Source organism: Aristolochia californica, unplaced genomic scaffold (assembly GCF_029961685.1).
Source record: "Aristolochia californica isolate CCGP_79_NKW_82.1479 unplaced genomic scaffold, dmAriCali1.0.hap1 SCAF_3, whole genome shotgun sequence".
In the NCBI taxonomy this organism is placed as follows: domain Eukaryota; kingdom Viridiplantae; phylum Streptophyta; class Magnoliopsida; order Piperales; family Aristolochiaceae; genus Aristolochia; species Aristolochia californica.
Genome location: NW_027181992.1, coordinates 7,366,556 through 7,379,333, shown reverse-complemented (window position 1 = coordinate 7,379,333; position 12,778 = coordinate 7,366,556). Strand labels below are relative to the sequence as shown.

General features: G+C 38.2%; 1 protein-coding gene across 1 annotated transcript; it reads right to left on the bottom strand.

The window, feature by feature from the left end:
* Positions 1 to 4,414: 4,414 nt before the first annotated feature.
* On the bottom strand, positions 4,415 to 7,095 carry LOC137958627 (pectinesterase-like). Its single transcript, XM_068805699.1, has 2 exons — positions 5,909 to 7,095; positions 4,415 to 5,414 (listed from the first exon to the last, which is right to left on the bottom strand). The coding sequence occupies exons 1-2, from the start codon at positions 6,987 to 6,989 to the stop codon at positions 4,723 to 4,725; spliced, it is 1,773 nt and encodes a 590-aa protein (XP_068661800.1). The 5' UTR covers positions 6,990 to 7,095; the 3' UTR covers positions 4,415 to 4,722.
* Positions 7,096 to 12,778: the final 5,683 nt, after the last annotated feature.

Genomic DNA, 12,778 nt, shown 5'->3' with positions numbered 1-12,778 from the left:
GAAAGATAGAATAAGGAATCATGCGTCACTTCTTTGGCATGAGCACCTGTCATTGGCACCAAGACAGAGCCAAGTCCATGTAATATTACAGCGAGACGGGGGACAATCCAACCCAAAAGCAGAAACTTAAAGAGTCGAGAGGCCCAACCCAAGCTCTCTTACAAATTTGCACATCACTGTAAAGTACTAATCCATGTGGAACTATTCCTTAACATAAGAGACTCAAGATAAATTTAAGTTAGGCCTCCCTATGTCAGAGTCTTGTTCCTTGGTCGATTTGGACCCCTTTTAAACAATGTATAGTAGTCTCAAATCCATGAGGGTAGTTGTAGGTACATTAACCATGCCAAATCATTATAAACCAAAAAGAAGCTTACACCAAATCATAAAATTTATACTCCACGTACTTGCAAATCTTAATTTAAATTATTTTCAATCATGGCACCCCTCTTGGCTCGTATGCTCACTCACACAACCTCTCTAACCCAACTAAGCTTGGCAATATAAGCTAGCCTATATTTGGTTGATCGACAGGCCTTGAACAAGCATACTCCATCTTGTATGAAAGAGTTATTGAATTTGAATTCGATAATTAGAAATTTATCGAGATAGGGCTGAGGCTTAAGTGGCGTTTCACCTGATATATAAAGGAACGGGATAATAAGCTATTCTACATATTGTTCCATTTGTATATGATTTATTCAGTATATGGTGAGTAACTTATTCCATGTACCACTTATTTACCTATTATCGAATGATAGAATAAGTGTTGGCCCAGGTCGCCTCTCAAGAGTAGATGTAAATTAAGTTTTTTGCAATTAATAGATTATGTGCATAGAATTGAAAATAAAAAAAATAAATGAAAGTGTATATACACCACAAATAACTCCAAATATTTTGTTGTCGATGTTCCCTTATTGGTAATTTTCACCCAAGAACTCGTGCTTGGGAAATTTAACTAATTTGAGCTCTATTAGTTGAAATTACATAAAAGAGATTTTGTATCTATTTTAAGCCATGTGTATGCTTAGATTCACAGTTACAATAAATCTCCCCTGAGATAGATTTTAACTCTAGCAAGCCTTACTATCTAGATTATAAGGTTCTGGATAAACTTATCAAAATGAAGAGTTAAATTAAAAGAAAAGAAAAGCTTACACCCTTTTGATCATGGGGACACAACCTTCTCTCTTGAGTTGGCCAAGCCTCCAACTTGGTTGCACAAATTGAAGAAGAAGTAGAGCTTGTCTAAGTGTATGCTGTTGATTTTCAGGACTCCATGAATTTAGCTCATGGAGAAAAAGGGAAAGAAACCCATTGGGAAAAAAAGTGGAAGAAGAAGGGTAATGGAATTGATTATTCCTTACCCTCCCCCTGAAGCTCTATTTATAGATTTATAAAACTACTATATTACAATAATACCCCTAAACTTAGGGTTTTAACCCTGGAACTTTAGCTTAATTACATCAATGTCATCTCTATGAGATGACCCTTTATTTACCATCCTGTCATCAATGTATGTGGGCCTATGGGCTTTCTCCTTGATTTGTGGGCCTTGAACCCATGTTCTATATCTCTTGGATGCATGGGTCTTCCTTGGTTTTATGGGCTTGGGCCTATCTTCTAATACACTTGGATATGTGAGTTTTTCTTGGTCATGTGGGCTTGGGCCCTATCTTCCAACATATACGAGGATCAAACTTTGGGGTTTAGAGAATTACAAAGTGAGAGGATTTGAAAGAATTGCAAAGTGAGGATCATTTTCTCTCAAAAGTGGACTTAGGAAAGATTTTCCAGAATGAATGCTTTGGATTTGTGTAGGTATGCCAATAAATGCTCATTAACTTCTCTAAGGCATATTTGGTGGGGTATTTATAAGTTTTTAGTGCCAAAAACGTTTGCAAATAAGTTAATTTATAAATACACTTGGAATTATCAATCAATCAATTTTCCTTGGAACAAAAATTATTATTCATCGTCAAATTCAAAAATTGTGGTCCCCCCCCCCCCCCCCCCCCCCCCCCCCCCCAAAAAAAAAGAAGAAGTAAAAAGTTATGCTTGGTCAAATTTATTAAGTTCTACCGTTATAGTCTCCCCTAACTATTTTTTTTAAAAATGTCATATTCTAGATTCATTTGGAAGTATGAATGTTGCTCCAGGAATCATAAACTCTAAGATTGGATCCCTTGTGGACAACATAATGTCTACCAGATGAGTTGTAAGCTTTTTCATAGTAGTTCCCTGGATATCGATTCATCTGCTCCTTTGCAGTCGTCTAATCCTTGTACATTCCTGAGTTCTGACCCTCGTGTAAAATATATTCCCATTTTCTTTTCCTTCTTCCCGTTTGGAATCTCAGTATGTTTCCTTGTAGAGAATAGAATCCTAATCCATCTCTGAGACAATTCCTTGCAACTTCTTCTTCTTGGATTTGGACTCTTTGTCTTCATGATTCCTATATGAAATTGTTGTTGCTTTTTTGTCCATCTTCCTTCTTCATTTATGTCCTATAAAGTCAATGGAGAACATAACAGGAGGCCTCGATATGAATCCAAGGTGATATACATTGCTTTTTTTACGAAGAAGATGAATTTGGCAGGAAGAAACCCAAAATTGCCAAAGTTTTGATTTGGACAGGGCTGAAGACAACCTAAGCGCTCTCTACTCTAAGGAGGCACGGGTGCATTTCTATCTTCAATTGTTTTGAAGTTAAGTGCTCATCCATATTTATTGAACCTCTGAAGTGGACGATTGCCGTTGATGAAGGAAAGCTCACATGTGCTAATTGTGAGGCCTATCTTCTTGGCAACTTCTATTGGTCAAGCAATCAATGATATTGGGGGAGCTCGTGACCATTTGGTTCTTCTCCAAGGTTATGATTGTGCCTGTGGTTGCTCCTACAAGAGAGAGAGAGAGAGAGAGAGAGAGAGAGAGAGAGAGAGAGAGAGAGAGAGAGAGAGAGAGAGAGAGAGAGAGAGAGAGAGAGAGAGAGAGAGAGAGAGAGAGAGAGAGAGAGAGAGAGAGAGAGAGAGAGAGAGAGAGAGAGAGAGAGAGAGAGAGAGAGCTACATATAAATAAATTAAAATAAAATAAAAATAAAGAAAAAATCATGAATTAGATGAACAACTCATAATCTTTGGGAATTGATCAATCAACCCTCAAACTTAATAAAGGAAACAAGTAAAATTATATTACAATTAAACTGCCCTTGTCTAAATTACACCCAAAGTCAAACTCTAAGTCTTAGAACAATTGAAGAAGAATAGAATACTAACATGACTAAAACACTTTTAACTGAGACTCTTCTATAAAAATTCCTTCCCATGAGACTCCTCTTAGACTCCATATTAATTCATGTTCTGTGAGACTTCTTGCTATAAAATTTATGTAAAGACTTTTCCTTATCTGTTCATCGAGAGAAGCATAAAAACATGCAGTTGTAAAAAATGATAACTCACAAAATCTTTTGGATACGCTCTCAATAGTCTAGTAGTTCAATGGAGAAATTAATGTACGTTTAATTAGGAATAGAAAGTGATTTTTATTTGCTTTGCCAGTTCTCTTGTTAGGAAATTCAATAAAGTGTTTTCTTCTCTATTTACCTAGAGGGTCCTCGTCAATGCACATTTATTTTCTCATTTTCGTTGCACAGTAAATCAAGAAATTCTAGCCCTATGAGTAATTATCTTTCTTCTCAAAGTATTGTTGCAAACTAAAGAACATAAGTTATAATAACCATAAGCCTTTATATCAATTAAGAGTAGGGAACAAAGTGCAAGTTTGAATTGTTAATTAATAAAGCTAAATATTTAAACCAATAGCAATATATACAATATTGTTATCTTAGACCGTTGATTTTCAGGATTCCATGGATTTAGCTCATGGAGAAAAAGAGAGAGAGAGAGAGAGAGAGAGACCCTTTGGGAGAAAACAGAAGGAAGAAAGAGGTTATGGACTTGTGTTCCTATCCATGCTCCTGAAGTTCAATTTATAGATTAATAATCCTATAATATTATAATTATGACCTTGAAAAATAAACTAACTACATCGGTGTCATCTTTATGATATATCTCTTTATTTACCATCATCACTTGTGGACCTTATCTTTGGTTTATGGGCCTTGAGCCCATTTTCTACCTCTCTTGGATGTGTAGGCCTTCCTTAGTCTTGTGGGCTTGAACCCATCTTTCACACACGTAGACTTGTGGGCCTTCCTTGGTCATGTGGGCTTTGGCCCATCTTCCAATATAGACTAACCACAATGTAGCTCTAATCTTTGAATGCCTAAGGTCATAAAAAAAAAAAAAGTTATGGAGCATTAAGTTGAAAATCTTGCTTGAAACTGCTTTTATCAAATAATTCTAACTATATAAGCAAAAGAAAGTCATCATAATTGAAACTTGTTCTTGGAATGAAAAAGATAACTCAAGAGTCAATTCTTCTAGGTCGAAGTCGCTCTCTTATCCTTGATTTTTTTTAATGGCTACGACAGGGCAGTACTAAAAGCCAGAAAGTAGGCTCAGTTCAGTTTTCTAGTGATCCAAGTTCTCATGGAGACTCGGTTCAGATTTTACAGAGGCACAAAAAATCTTGACTCGTAATAAGTAATAATATTCATTCGCTCGATCATTGCCCAAACCCTTTTTCTCTCCGTTACTTGTTTATTCTCACAGATGCGATTCGTCCTTCGTAGGGAAAGCATTATGATATATAAATTACAGATCACAGAGTAAGCAAAAAAGGGAATCCGGTTGATCTCAGCCAACTGTTTCCACCGATGAAATTCCCGGCTGTGAACTGGTTAGCTTCGCTAGCACTGGTAATCACCTTGAATCCCTTCCACTTCACTCTACTCGCGGTGCTCGCCCCAGCTCCCCTATTCTGATACTCGGCGTAATACAATGTATCCAACGCAAAGTTCCCAGACCAGGGAGACCACCCCTCCGACCGGACAACGTCGCTGATCTCCGTCTTCATGACCACCGTCCGGGAGTACTGCCTCCAGGGGCGGCCGAGAAACGTCTTGACGGAGGTCCTAACAGGGAGGAGATCGGAGGTGGCGCCGATGCGGCAGTTTTGGATGACGATTCCGGTGTTCTCATTAGGGTCATCGCGGCCCTGGGCTGTGATCATGTTGGCCTGGCCGGAGTTGGGGCGGCGGGCGTGGATGTCGCAGTCCTGGAAGACGACGGCGGCGTTGCCGAAGATGAAGTCGACTGTACCGACAACGAGGCAGGAGCGGAAGAACTGGCGGAGGGAGTGGACGTAGAGTGTGTCCTGGAAGGCCAGCATGTCGCAGTGGTAGAAGGCGGAGAAGTCGGAGCCGACCCGGAGGGCCACGGCCTGGCCTTTGGAAGGCCCCGCCGTGTTCTGGAAGGTTATGTCCCGAGCGATGAAACCCGTCCCCACTACAGCTGCATCACAAGCAATGATAATATGAGAATATCATTTTAGGGTTCAGAAAACAGCATGACAGTTGACCTGTCTGATCAATGGATTAGATACGGGCTTCCTTCAATTTAGGCGAAATATTAGCTTTCGGCGCCACGTTTTTCACTTTAACAAACTAAAAAACGAAAAAGAAGTCACTCAATCAAGCGACGTCCGCAGCCTAAAAAGTGTTGTTTATGTGGAATTTCTGTAATCGATTAGCTCAACAATCTTGATAGTACTCAGTACGACGAGGACGACGGGAAAATGCCCCTCGCCTCCATGATATTGTTTAAGCTTTAAGATAAGGAGCTTGCTTCTAATTATTCTGATTATTTGATTCATCCTAATGAAACATTAACAATATGTATGATCTTTAATTGTGTGTAAAAGGTTGGCCACTTTGAAGTTAGAAGGAAATCGAAAGAAAAATGAAAAGTTTAGAAAATATAAGAAAGGAAATTGTCAAATAATTTACCAACTGTAGCCGATTTGAAGGTTGTGCTGCCGTCAGCCACGTTCCGGCTGCCAGTGATGACGGTGGTCTTTCTATTGTCCCCCACGAACATCAGATTCGTCTTCTTCTTTGGAATCTCCACATTCTCTCTGTACACACCGGCTTTAATTCTGATCACATACCTCTTACTACTTTTCTCTGGCGCAGCTAACACTGCTGCTCCAACTGTTCTGTAATTGCCGCTGCCGTCGGCGGCAACCGTGACGTCAGGTGTGACAGATGAAGACTGCAGAAGCCTTCGATCTCCTGCGGATAACCAGCTCGGGAAGCCGTCATCTCCAGTCTCCTCCTCCAATCTCCTCTCTTGCGTACCAGACTGCTTCTCGTTTGCGATGTCTGTGTTCGTCATGTTACAAATCATGGCCAAAGCGTTACTGCACATGTCGTGGACTCTCTTCACGCCCTTCGCCAACACTTTCCTCACCTTCTTGTCTGCCTCGTCGTGGGAGAATCCATCAAGGCATGTCTTCTGATTCGTCATGGCGGCACTGAGAAGGATTTTCAGGTCCTCCGCTTGTTCGGAGATGCTTCTCTTGGCAGGGTAGACTTTGAGATCTTCGTATGTCTCCCGGAGCTCGTCTAGAGTCTCGTCTACATTCTCAAGACAATCATGGAGAGCAGTTTTCTCTCGGGAAGTAAGATTTCTCTTAACGATCAGCTTTTGGACCTGGAAGTAGGTCCGCTCAACTGCTATGATGGTTTGATTGATGGACGCTTCGATAACTTCTTTCTGGGTGGTGAGCGACGCGGCCAGAGAAGGAGTGGAGATGATAGTGGAGAAGCAGAGCTCGGGAAAGCGAGTCGAGCTGCAAGAAGAGCGGACGAGAGCGTGGGAGGCTTCTATGTTAGCCACATTTTCATGGTGGTCTTTAGATTTTCTGGTGACAGCGGTAGCGACGGAGATGACCGCGGCAACCAAGACAAGTGTAGAGAGGAATACAATGAGGGGTTTCTTATTTTCTCTGGTAAAAGTGGCGAACCCACCTCGAGGTTGGCTGCCGGAAACAGAATTCATGGGTAGAGCTTCCGACGAGAAAGACATCTTATCCGTAGAGGAAAAAGGAGTACAGAGCTAGCTAGGCTTGAGGAGGAAGAGGAAAACGTGGGGATATATATATAAAGCTTCAAATCTGGGTGAGGCGGCTGCCGCAGTCTCTGTGGACCGAAGCTGGATGCTACTTACTTCAGAATTCTTTACCTTTTGGCTCTTCAGAAACACTATCGACAAATGCAGTTCCAGTGAATTCCAGACAGAATTCAGAAAAAAAAAAAAAAAAAAGAGACAAGGGAGGATGCACGACTCGCAGTGAAAAGTAAAAGAAGAGCTCAAAAGCTTTATTATCGATTATCTAACTCCTTTAATTATCAGAAATGCTTTGTTTAGTTGGGTTCATCATAGATCTTAGCATAAACAATTGTTTCTTTACGAAAAGAGAGATGTAATTTCAAATTGGAACGGAGCAAAAGAAGAAAGACGACTCCCACTTGCCTACAATTATTCCAAGTCTTTTTTTCTAAGAGAGGCTGCTGCTCCTGATTGAAGTTGCTTTCAGAAACGAATTTGTGGCCTTTTTCATTTTTTCTTTTTTATTTAAAGATATTCTCATGCTTTCTTATACTTGAAGATTTTCCTTGCAAGCTTTAGTTCAAAATATTTCGCTGCTTGGAAAACAATTTTGCCACAAGTTTACATTAATTTGTTCCGTCTAGGAAGAAATTCACTGAAATGGAATCTCAGTTTGCTGGAAATGGAACACCCCTGGTTCCTTTGTAGTCTGTTGTCGATGATTGTAGTTGCTTTTATTCTCCAGGAAGGGGAAATAGAAAATGAGGATCATGCAGGAGGAACGAAACCATTCTGCTCTCTCCTTGTCACTAAAGGGGACATATGATTGAGCTGATCGAAAATTTTATTTTTTCTAGTTGATTTTTTTGTATTTTGATGAAAGTATAGATATTTCCAGTTGGTCATCCATTTCTAAGAAGTACACCCTAATAAGCACAAACATCATTGTAGATATTGGCACCTTTGTTTAGGTTAGCATCTAGCCGAACCAAGCTTGAACAAGCATATGTTTGAGTTTGGCATGATCTGAATAGTTTAAATGTGAGGTTGAGCTCGAACTCATCGTCAAACCTAAAATTGGAATCGAGTTCAAATCCAAGAATTTTAATCGAGTTCGAGCAGGGTTCGACCTCCAAACTATATTTAAAACTATAAAAATATAAAAAATTAAAATTATGAATCAAGGGAATTTTTTGATAAACTTAGTACCATTGAACTACAAACTATCACAGAGGAGTCCAAAATTTTACAATGGAGCATATTAATGTATCATATCTAGCTTAATAGACCTAAAAGAAAGAGCAAACACCTCCATCAATAGTATTTATTCATTTGGCAATCAACAACATTAGATGTTGAGGGATCTAAAAGGGTCAAACAATTTGAGGTTTGAGGTTAATAAAAGCATCTATCAACCAACTAAAGAGGGAATTGATGAGATCAATTATATTAAAGGGTATTTTTGTAAAAAAAACTAATTTAACGATTCAGCTCACGAGATAATAAGCCAAACTTGGAAAATCTCTAGCTTGGCTTGTTATATTTAATGAGTCATATTTCAAGTTTGAGCTCGAGCCGAGTTCGAACGGTTTAGGAGCCAGTTAGCCTTGGTGCCACCTCTACCTTGTTCTCCATCATCCACCATTCCACTGCCATTGTTTGTTGTCTTCTAATGAGCTTTCTCTTGTTGTCATTGTTTACTCCTTGATTTTATTTTTAGATTAACTGTTTCTAAAACATTTCTTAAAACATTCTATCAATCCTATAGTCCTTCAATGCTACAAGAGAGTTTTCTTCTATTAAATTCGTTTCTTGTGAGATCATAAAAATAAAGAAATAAATAAATAAGACAAAACTTTAGACTACAAGTCAAGCTAAGAGTCAATGCTACAGAAAACAAGAGTAGCTGTAACTTGTGGAGATGATGGAGCCATTCAATGACATAGGCTTTCCCCATGACAACCGTGCCATATTGGTGCTATACCATTGCAGCAAGTTAACGAACAAAAATCATGTGTCCTACATTCATCTTCTTGTTGCACCCGTTTGGTCCAAAAACACATCCCCCGTTCCCCATCGTATTTACCTCCTTGTTAGACACATTTTATGTACAAAATATCCCTTCATTTCGGGTCGGTTTGGCAAAACAAAGGGGGGGTTAGTCAACAATGGAAATTTTATCTTCATCTTCATCTCATGCATCTACATGATGTTCATCTTCGAAATGGGTGTTAGTGTGGACAATTCATACATCTTCGAAATAGGTGTTAATGTGGACAATTCATATTCAAAATCTTCGAAATAGGGGTGTTAGTGTGGACAAGTTCATCTTCATCTTCATCTTCGAAATTTAAAACCATTGATTTTATTAATTATAAAAATGTGTTAATTGAACCAAGTGTTTGAGTTAACAATATTTTAATTACCACTATTAAATCACTAATACAATAGAGTAAATAAAAAATAAATATGATTAATGAATAAAAAAGTATTATATTAATAACATAAGATAGATTTTTTACATGGTATTAATTAATAATATATTTTCACAAAATTAAAAGTAATTAATTAATCAAATGCATACTTTAATTATATTTTATTTACTAGAGACTTAAATATGAAGTTTATTGGCCTGGGTTGACTCGGTTCGGTCCGCCCGATCCAGCGCGAGACTCAGCTTACTGCGCTGACGCTGATTAAATTTTCCTAACTTAGGAAAATTTAATCGGAACCCGTCTTCTTCCTTCTGCAGCTCCAGAACATTGCGGTCGTTGGTTGCGAAAGCGGAACCTTTCCTCACGGCACCGACGAAGGTGGGCGACGGTCGTCTCCTGCCTCTCTCACGGCACCGACGGAGTCGCCTGTTTTCCGGTGGCGAATCGCAGCCCATTGAGGCTTCGTCGCCTGGAGAGTTTCTGAGACAGAGGGCTCTCGAAAACGTGTGAATCGCTGTTTCTCAGCCCCCGGAACAGAGACCCCTTGCTGAAATTTGCCTACGGGGCCGACGAAATCTCCTGCTTCTCCGGTGGCGAAGAGAGGGAGCAGGGACGTCGAGAACACAGGAGACGAGAAAGGGGTTCGGGAGAGAGGGAGGAAAAAAGGGAAATGAGGACGCGCGAGAGAGGGGGGGAAAAAAAACCAAGCCACGCACGTCCTTCATCTCGAAGAAGATAAAAAATGGTCTTCAACGAGATTACGGATTTTAAAATGTGGAGATGAAGGACCGCTTCATCCCCAGCATCTAGATGAAATGTCATATGCGCTCACTAACGACTTCAACTGATGAAGGGCGTCATGCGGTTGATCTTCATCTCGGACTTCAAGTTGACTAACGCCCCCCACCCCCCCCCCCCCCCCCCCCCCCCCCCTAGCATCCTGAATTGTAACAAAACAAAAAAGGTCTTGCATTAAGAAAAAAGGAAAAGTGAGCTCTCACTCTCTCTCTTTCTAGTAAATAGGTAAGCCCTCAGCTAATCTCTTGATTTTATATTATCTAAAAATTATGAAATTATTGTACTTTAAAATAAAAAATTATTATATTTAATTTTTATATACTTGTATACCATATTATATTTGTGATATATGTTTATATATTTCAATACTATTTGATAATATATCCATTTTTATAATTTGTTGCTATGTAATTGAATTTTATGTAGTTATTATCATTTTATATTATTATTTTACATTCTATAATATGTAGTTTGAGATTAAATCAAGCGAACGACCAATCTTTTAATTACAAGTTTTAAAATATAAATTTCTTATTATTGTGTTTGAAATTTCATAGGATCAAAAGAGGTGAAGAGGTTTAAGAACAAGGAGGCAATAGGAGAAGAAGATGGCATGAGAAAAAAGGAGAAAATTACCCTAATTTCTTTGTCTCACTAGACACCTCTTATTAGTCTTTAAGCAAATAGCAAGAATGCCCCCATTATCAAATACATATCACTTCACTCATATATGTTATAAATTACATAATTATCCGAGGAGGTCAATACGTTTGTTATTTTTTCTTAATTTTTACTACTCTTGCTTAATTTCTATCTATGTGTCTTCATCCTTCTAATTAATTTAAAGTTTAAATGCAATTTTATGAGTTACATCCATTCACAGTGATCAAGGTACACTAGGAAACAATTACATAAAAAATAGGCATAGAATTTTTAGGTGGTTCACAAATCTTTTTGCAAATTGCTAGTCCGCCTCAAGATGTTTAAGCACTTTGAGTTACCAAAAAGCTTGAGTTGTCCTGTTACATCTATAGTAGATCGCCTCTAAGGAATGTTGCTCACACAAGGATTTACTCCAGTCAATTAACAATAACAACCAATTTATGATAACACACTCTCACTTAGATTTATAGCAGTTAACTGGATAGACTAACTTAGACCCTCAAAAGGGATTTTCCAGGAGTTTATTAGGCTACAAAGCTTAGAAATACATAAGGATTTTCAACAACTCATTAGGCACACCAACTTGGATCCATACAAGGATTTTCGAAGGAAGATCTTTTCCCTAATCAAAGTTTGACCCAAATTGCATAGTTTACTTGCTTACATAGCCCAATGTGAATTACCTCTTAAAAATTAGTTTTCAATCATCTAAGCATAAACAAATAAGTACACCAATCCTAAGATCTACTCAATGTAATCAATAGCTTAAAATTGTCCTTAGTGACATGATTTGAAAATATAAGCAACTTAAGATAATTCTAATTCCCCAACATGATTAGTAAGAGAGGGGTGAAACTAGGTCCCTCTCTTTATATTCTTCGTACCCTTTGATTTCTTAATTTTGTTCCCTTTTTTATTTTTATGATTATTTAAATATTTAATCAACAAATTATTAATTACTTAATTTACATTTTAAAAATAAATATTTACATTTCATTGTCCTTTTCATTAGTTCTTTTATTATTTTAAAATATTACCAAATTGCTTTAATATCTTATAACTTCTATGATAATTGTAAGTAATATATAAAATATTTGAAGGGTATTCAAAAAATATATATAATTAGGTTAGAAATAAAGTGTCATATTTGTTCATGATTCTAGTATTTTATAGATTCTTTTATGTATCATCACTATAACATACGGTGGACATGACGCGATAAAAGGCGTTACGAACAAGACATCTCGACCATCTCACCGCCCCAAAGCTGGAGAGTTCTTGCTGGAGATGCCGGATGTATGGACGGACTGCCGTCATTGTCGGCGAGGGGAGGTTTTTAGTTATGAGTCCTGAGTTTGATATTTGTGTTGAATTTAGGACCCCTTTTCTAATATTCCGAGCAAGGGAAGAGCAAGAATAAAGGAAAAGGGGAAGAAGAGTCTCTGGTAGAGAGAATAGGAGAAGATAAACAAGGTGTGCGTCAAGCAAAGAGAGAGAGAGATTTACTCAAGAAATAATTGTAGAACTTGATTAATTCTGAGTTACAACACCTCTATTTATAGTAGAGGAAGTGATAGAGTCCTTATACAATTAAACTTTAAGTCTCCTAATTATATTCCAACTCTAACTCTCTAGTATAAGCCTATCATGAAAAGATAACACAATCTACTAGATGTCTAATATAACTTGAACTCTAACTCTTCTTTAATCTCGTGGACATAAGAGAGGAGGATGACCCGTGGTCTTATCTTTGTGGGTCCTACATGATCTTTAAATCTTTTAACTTATTCCAGCTTGTGCTTCTTATCTCTTAACTCGTGCCAGCTTAGGTGAGGACTCTTCTTGGCATCCCACGTCCCCATGGTGGAT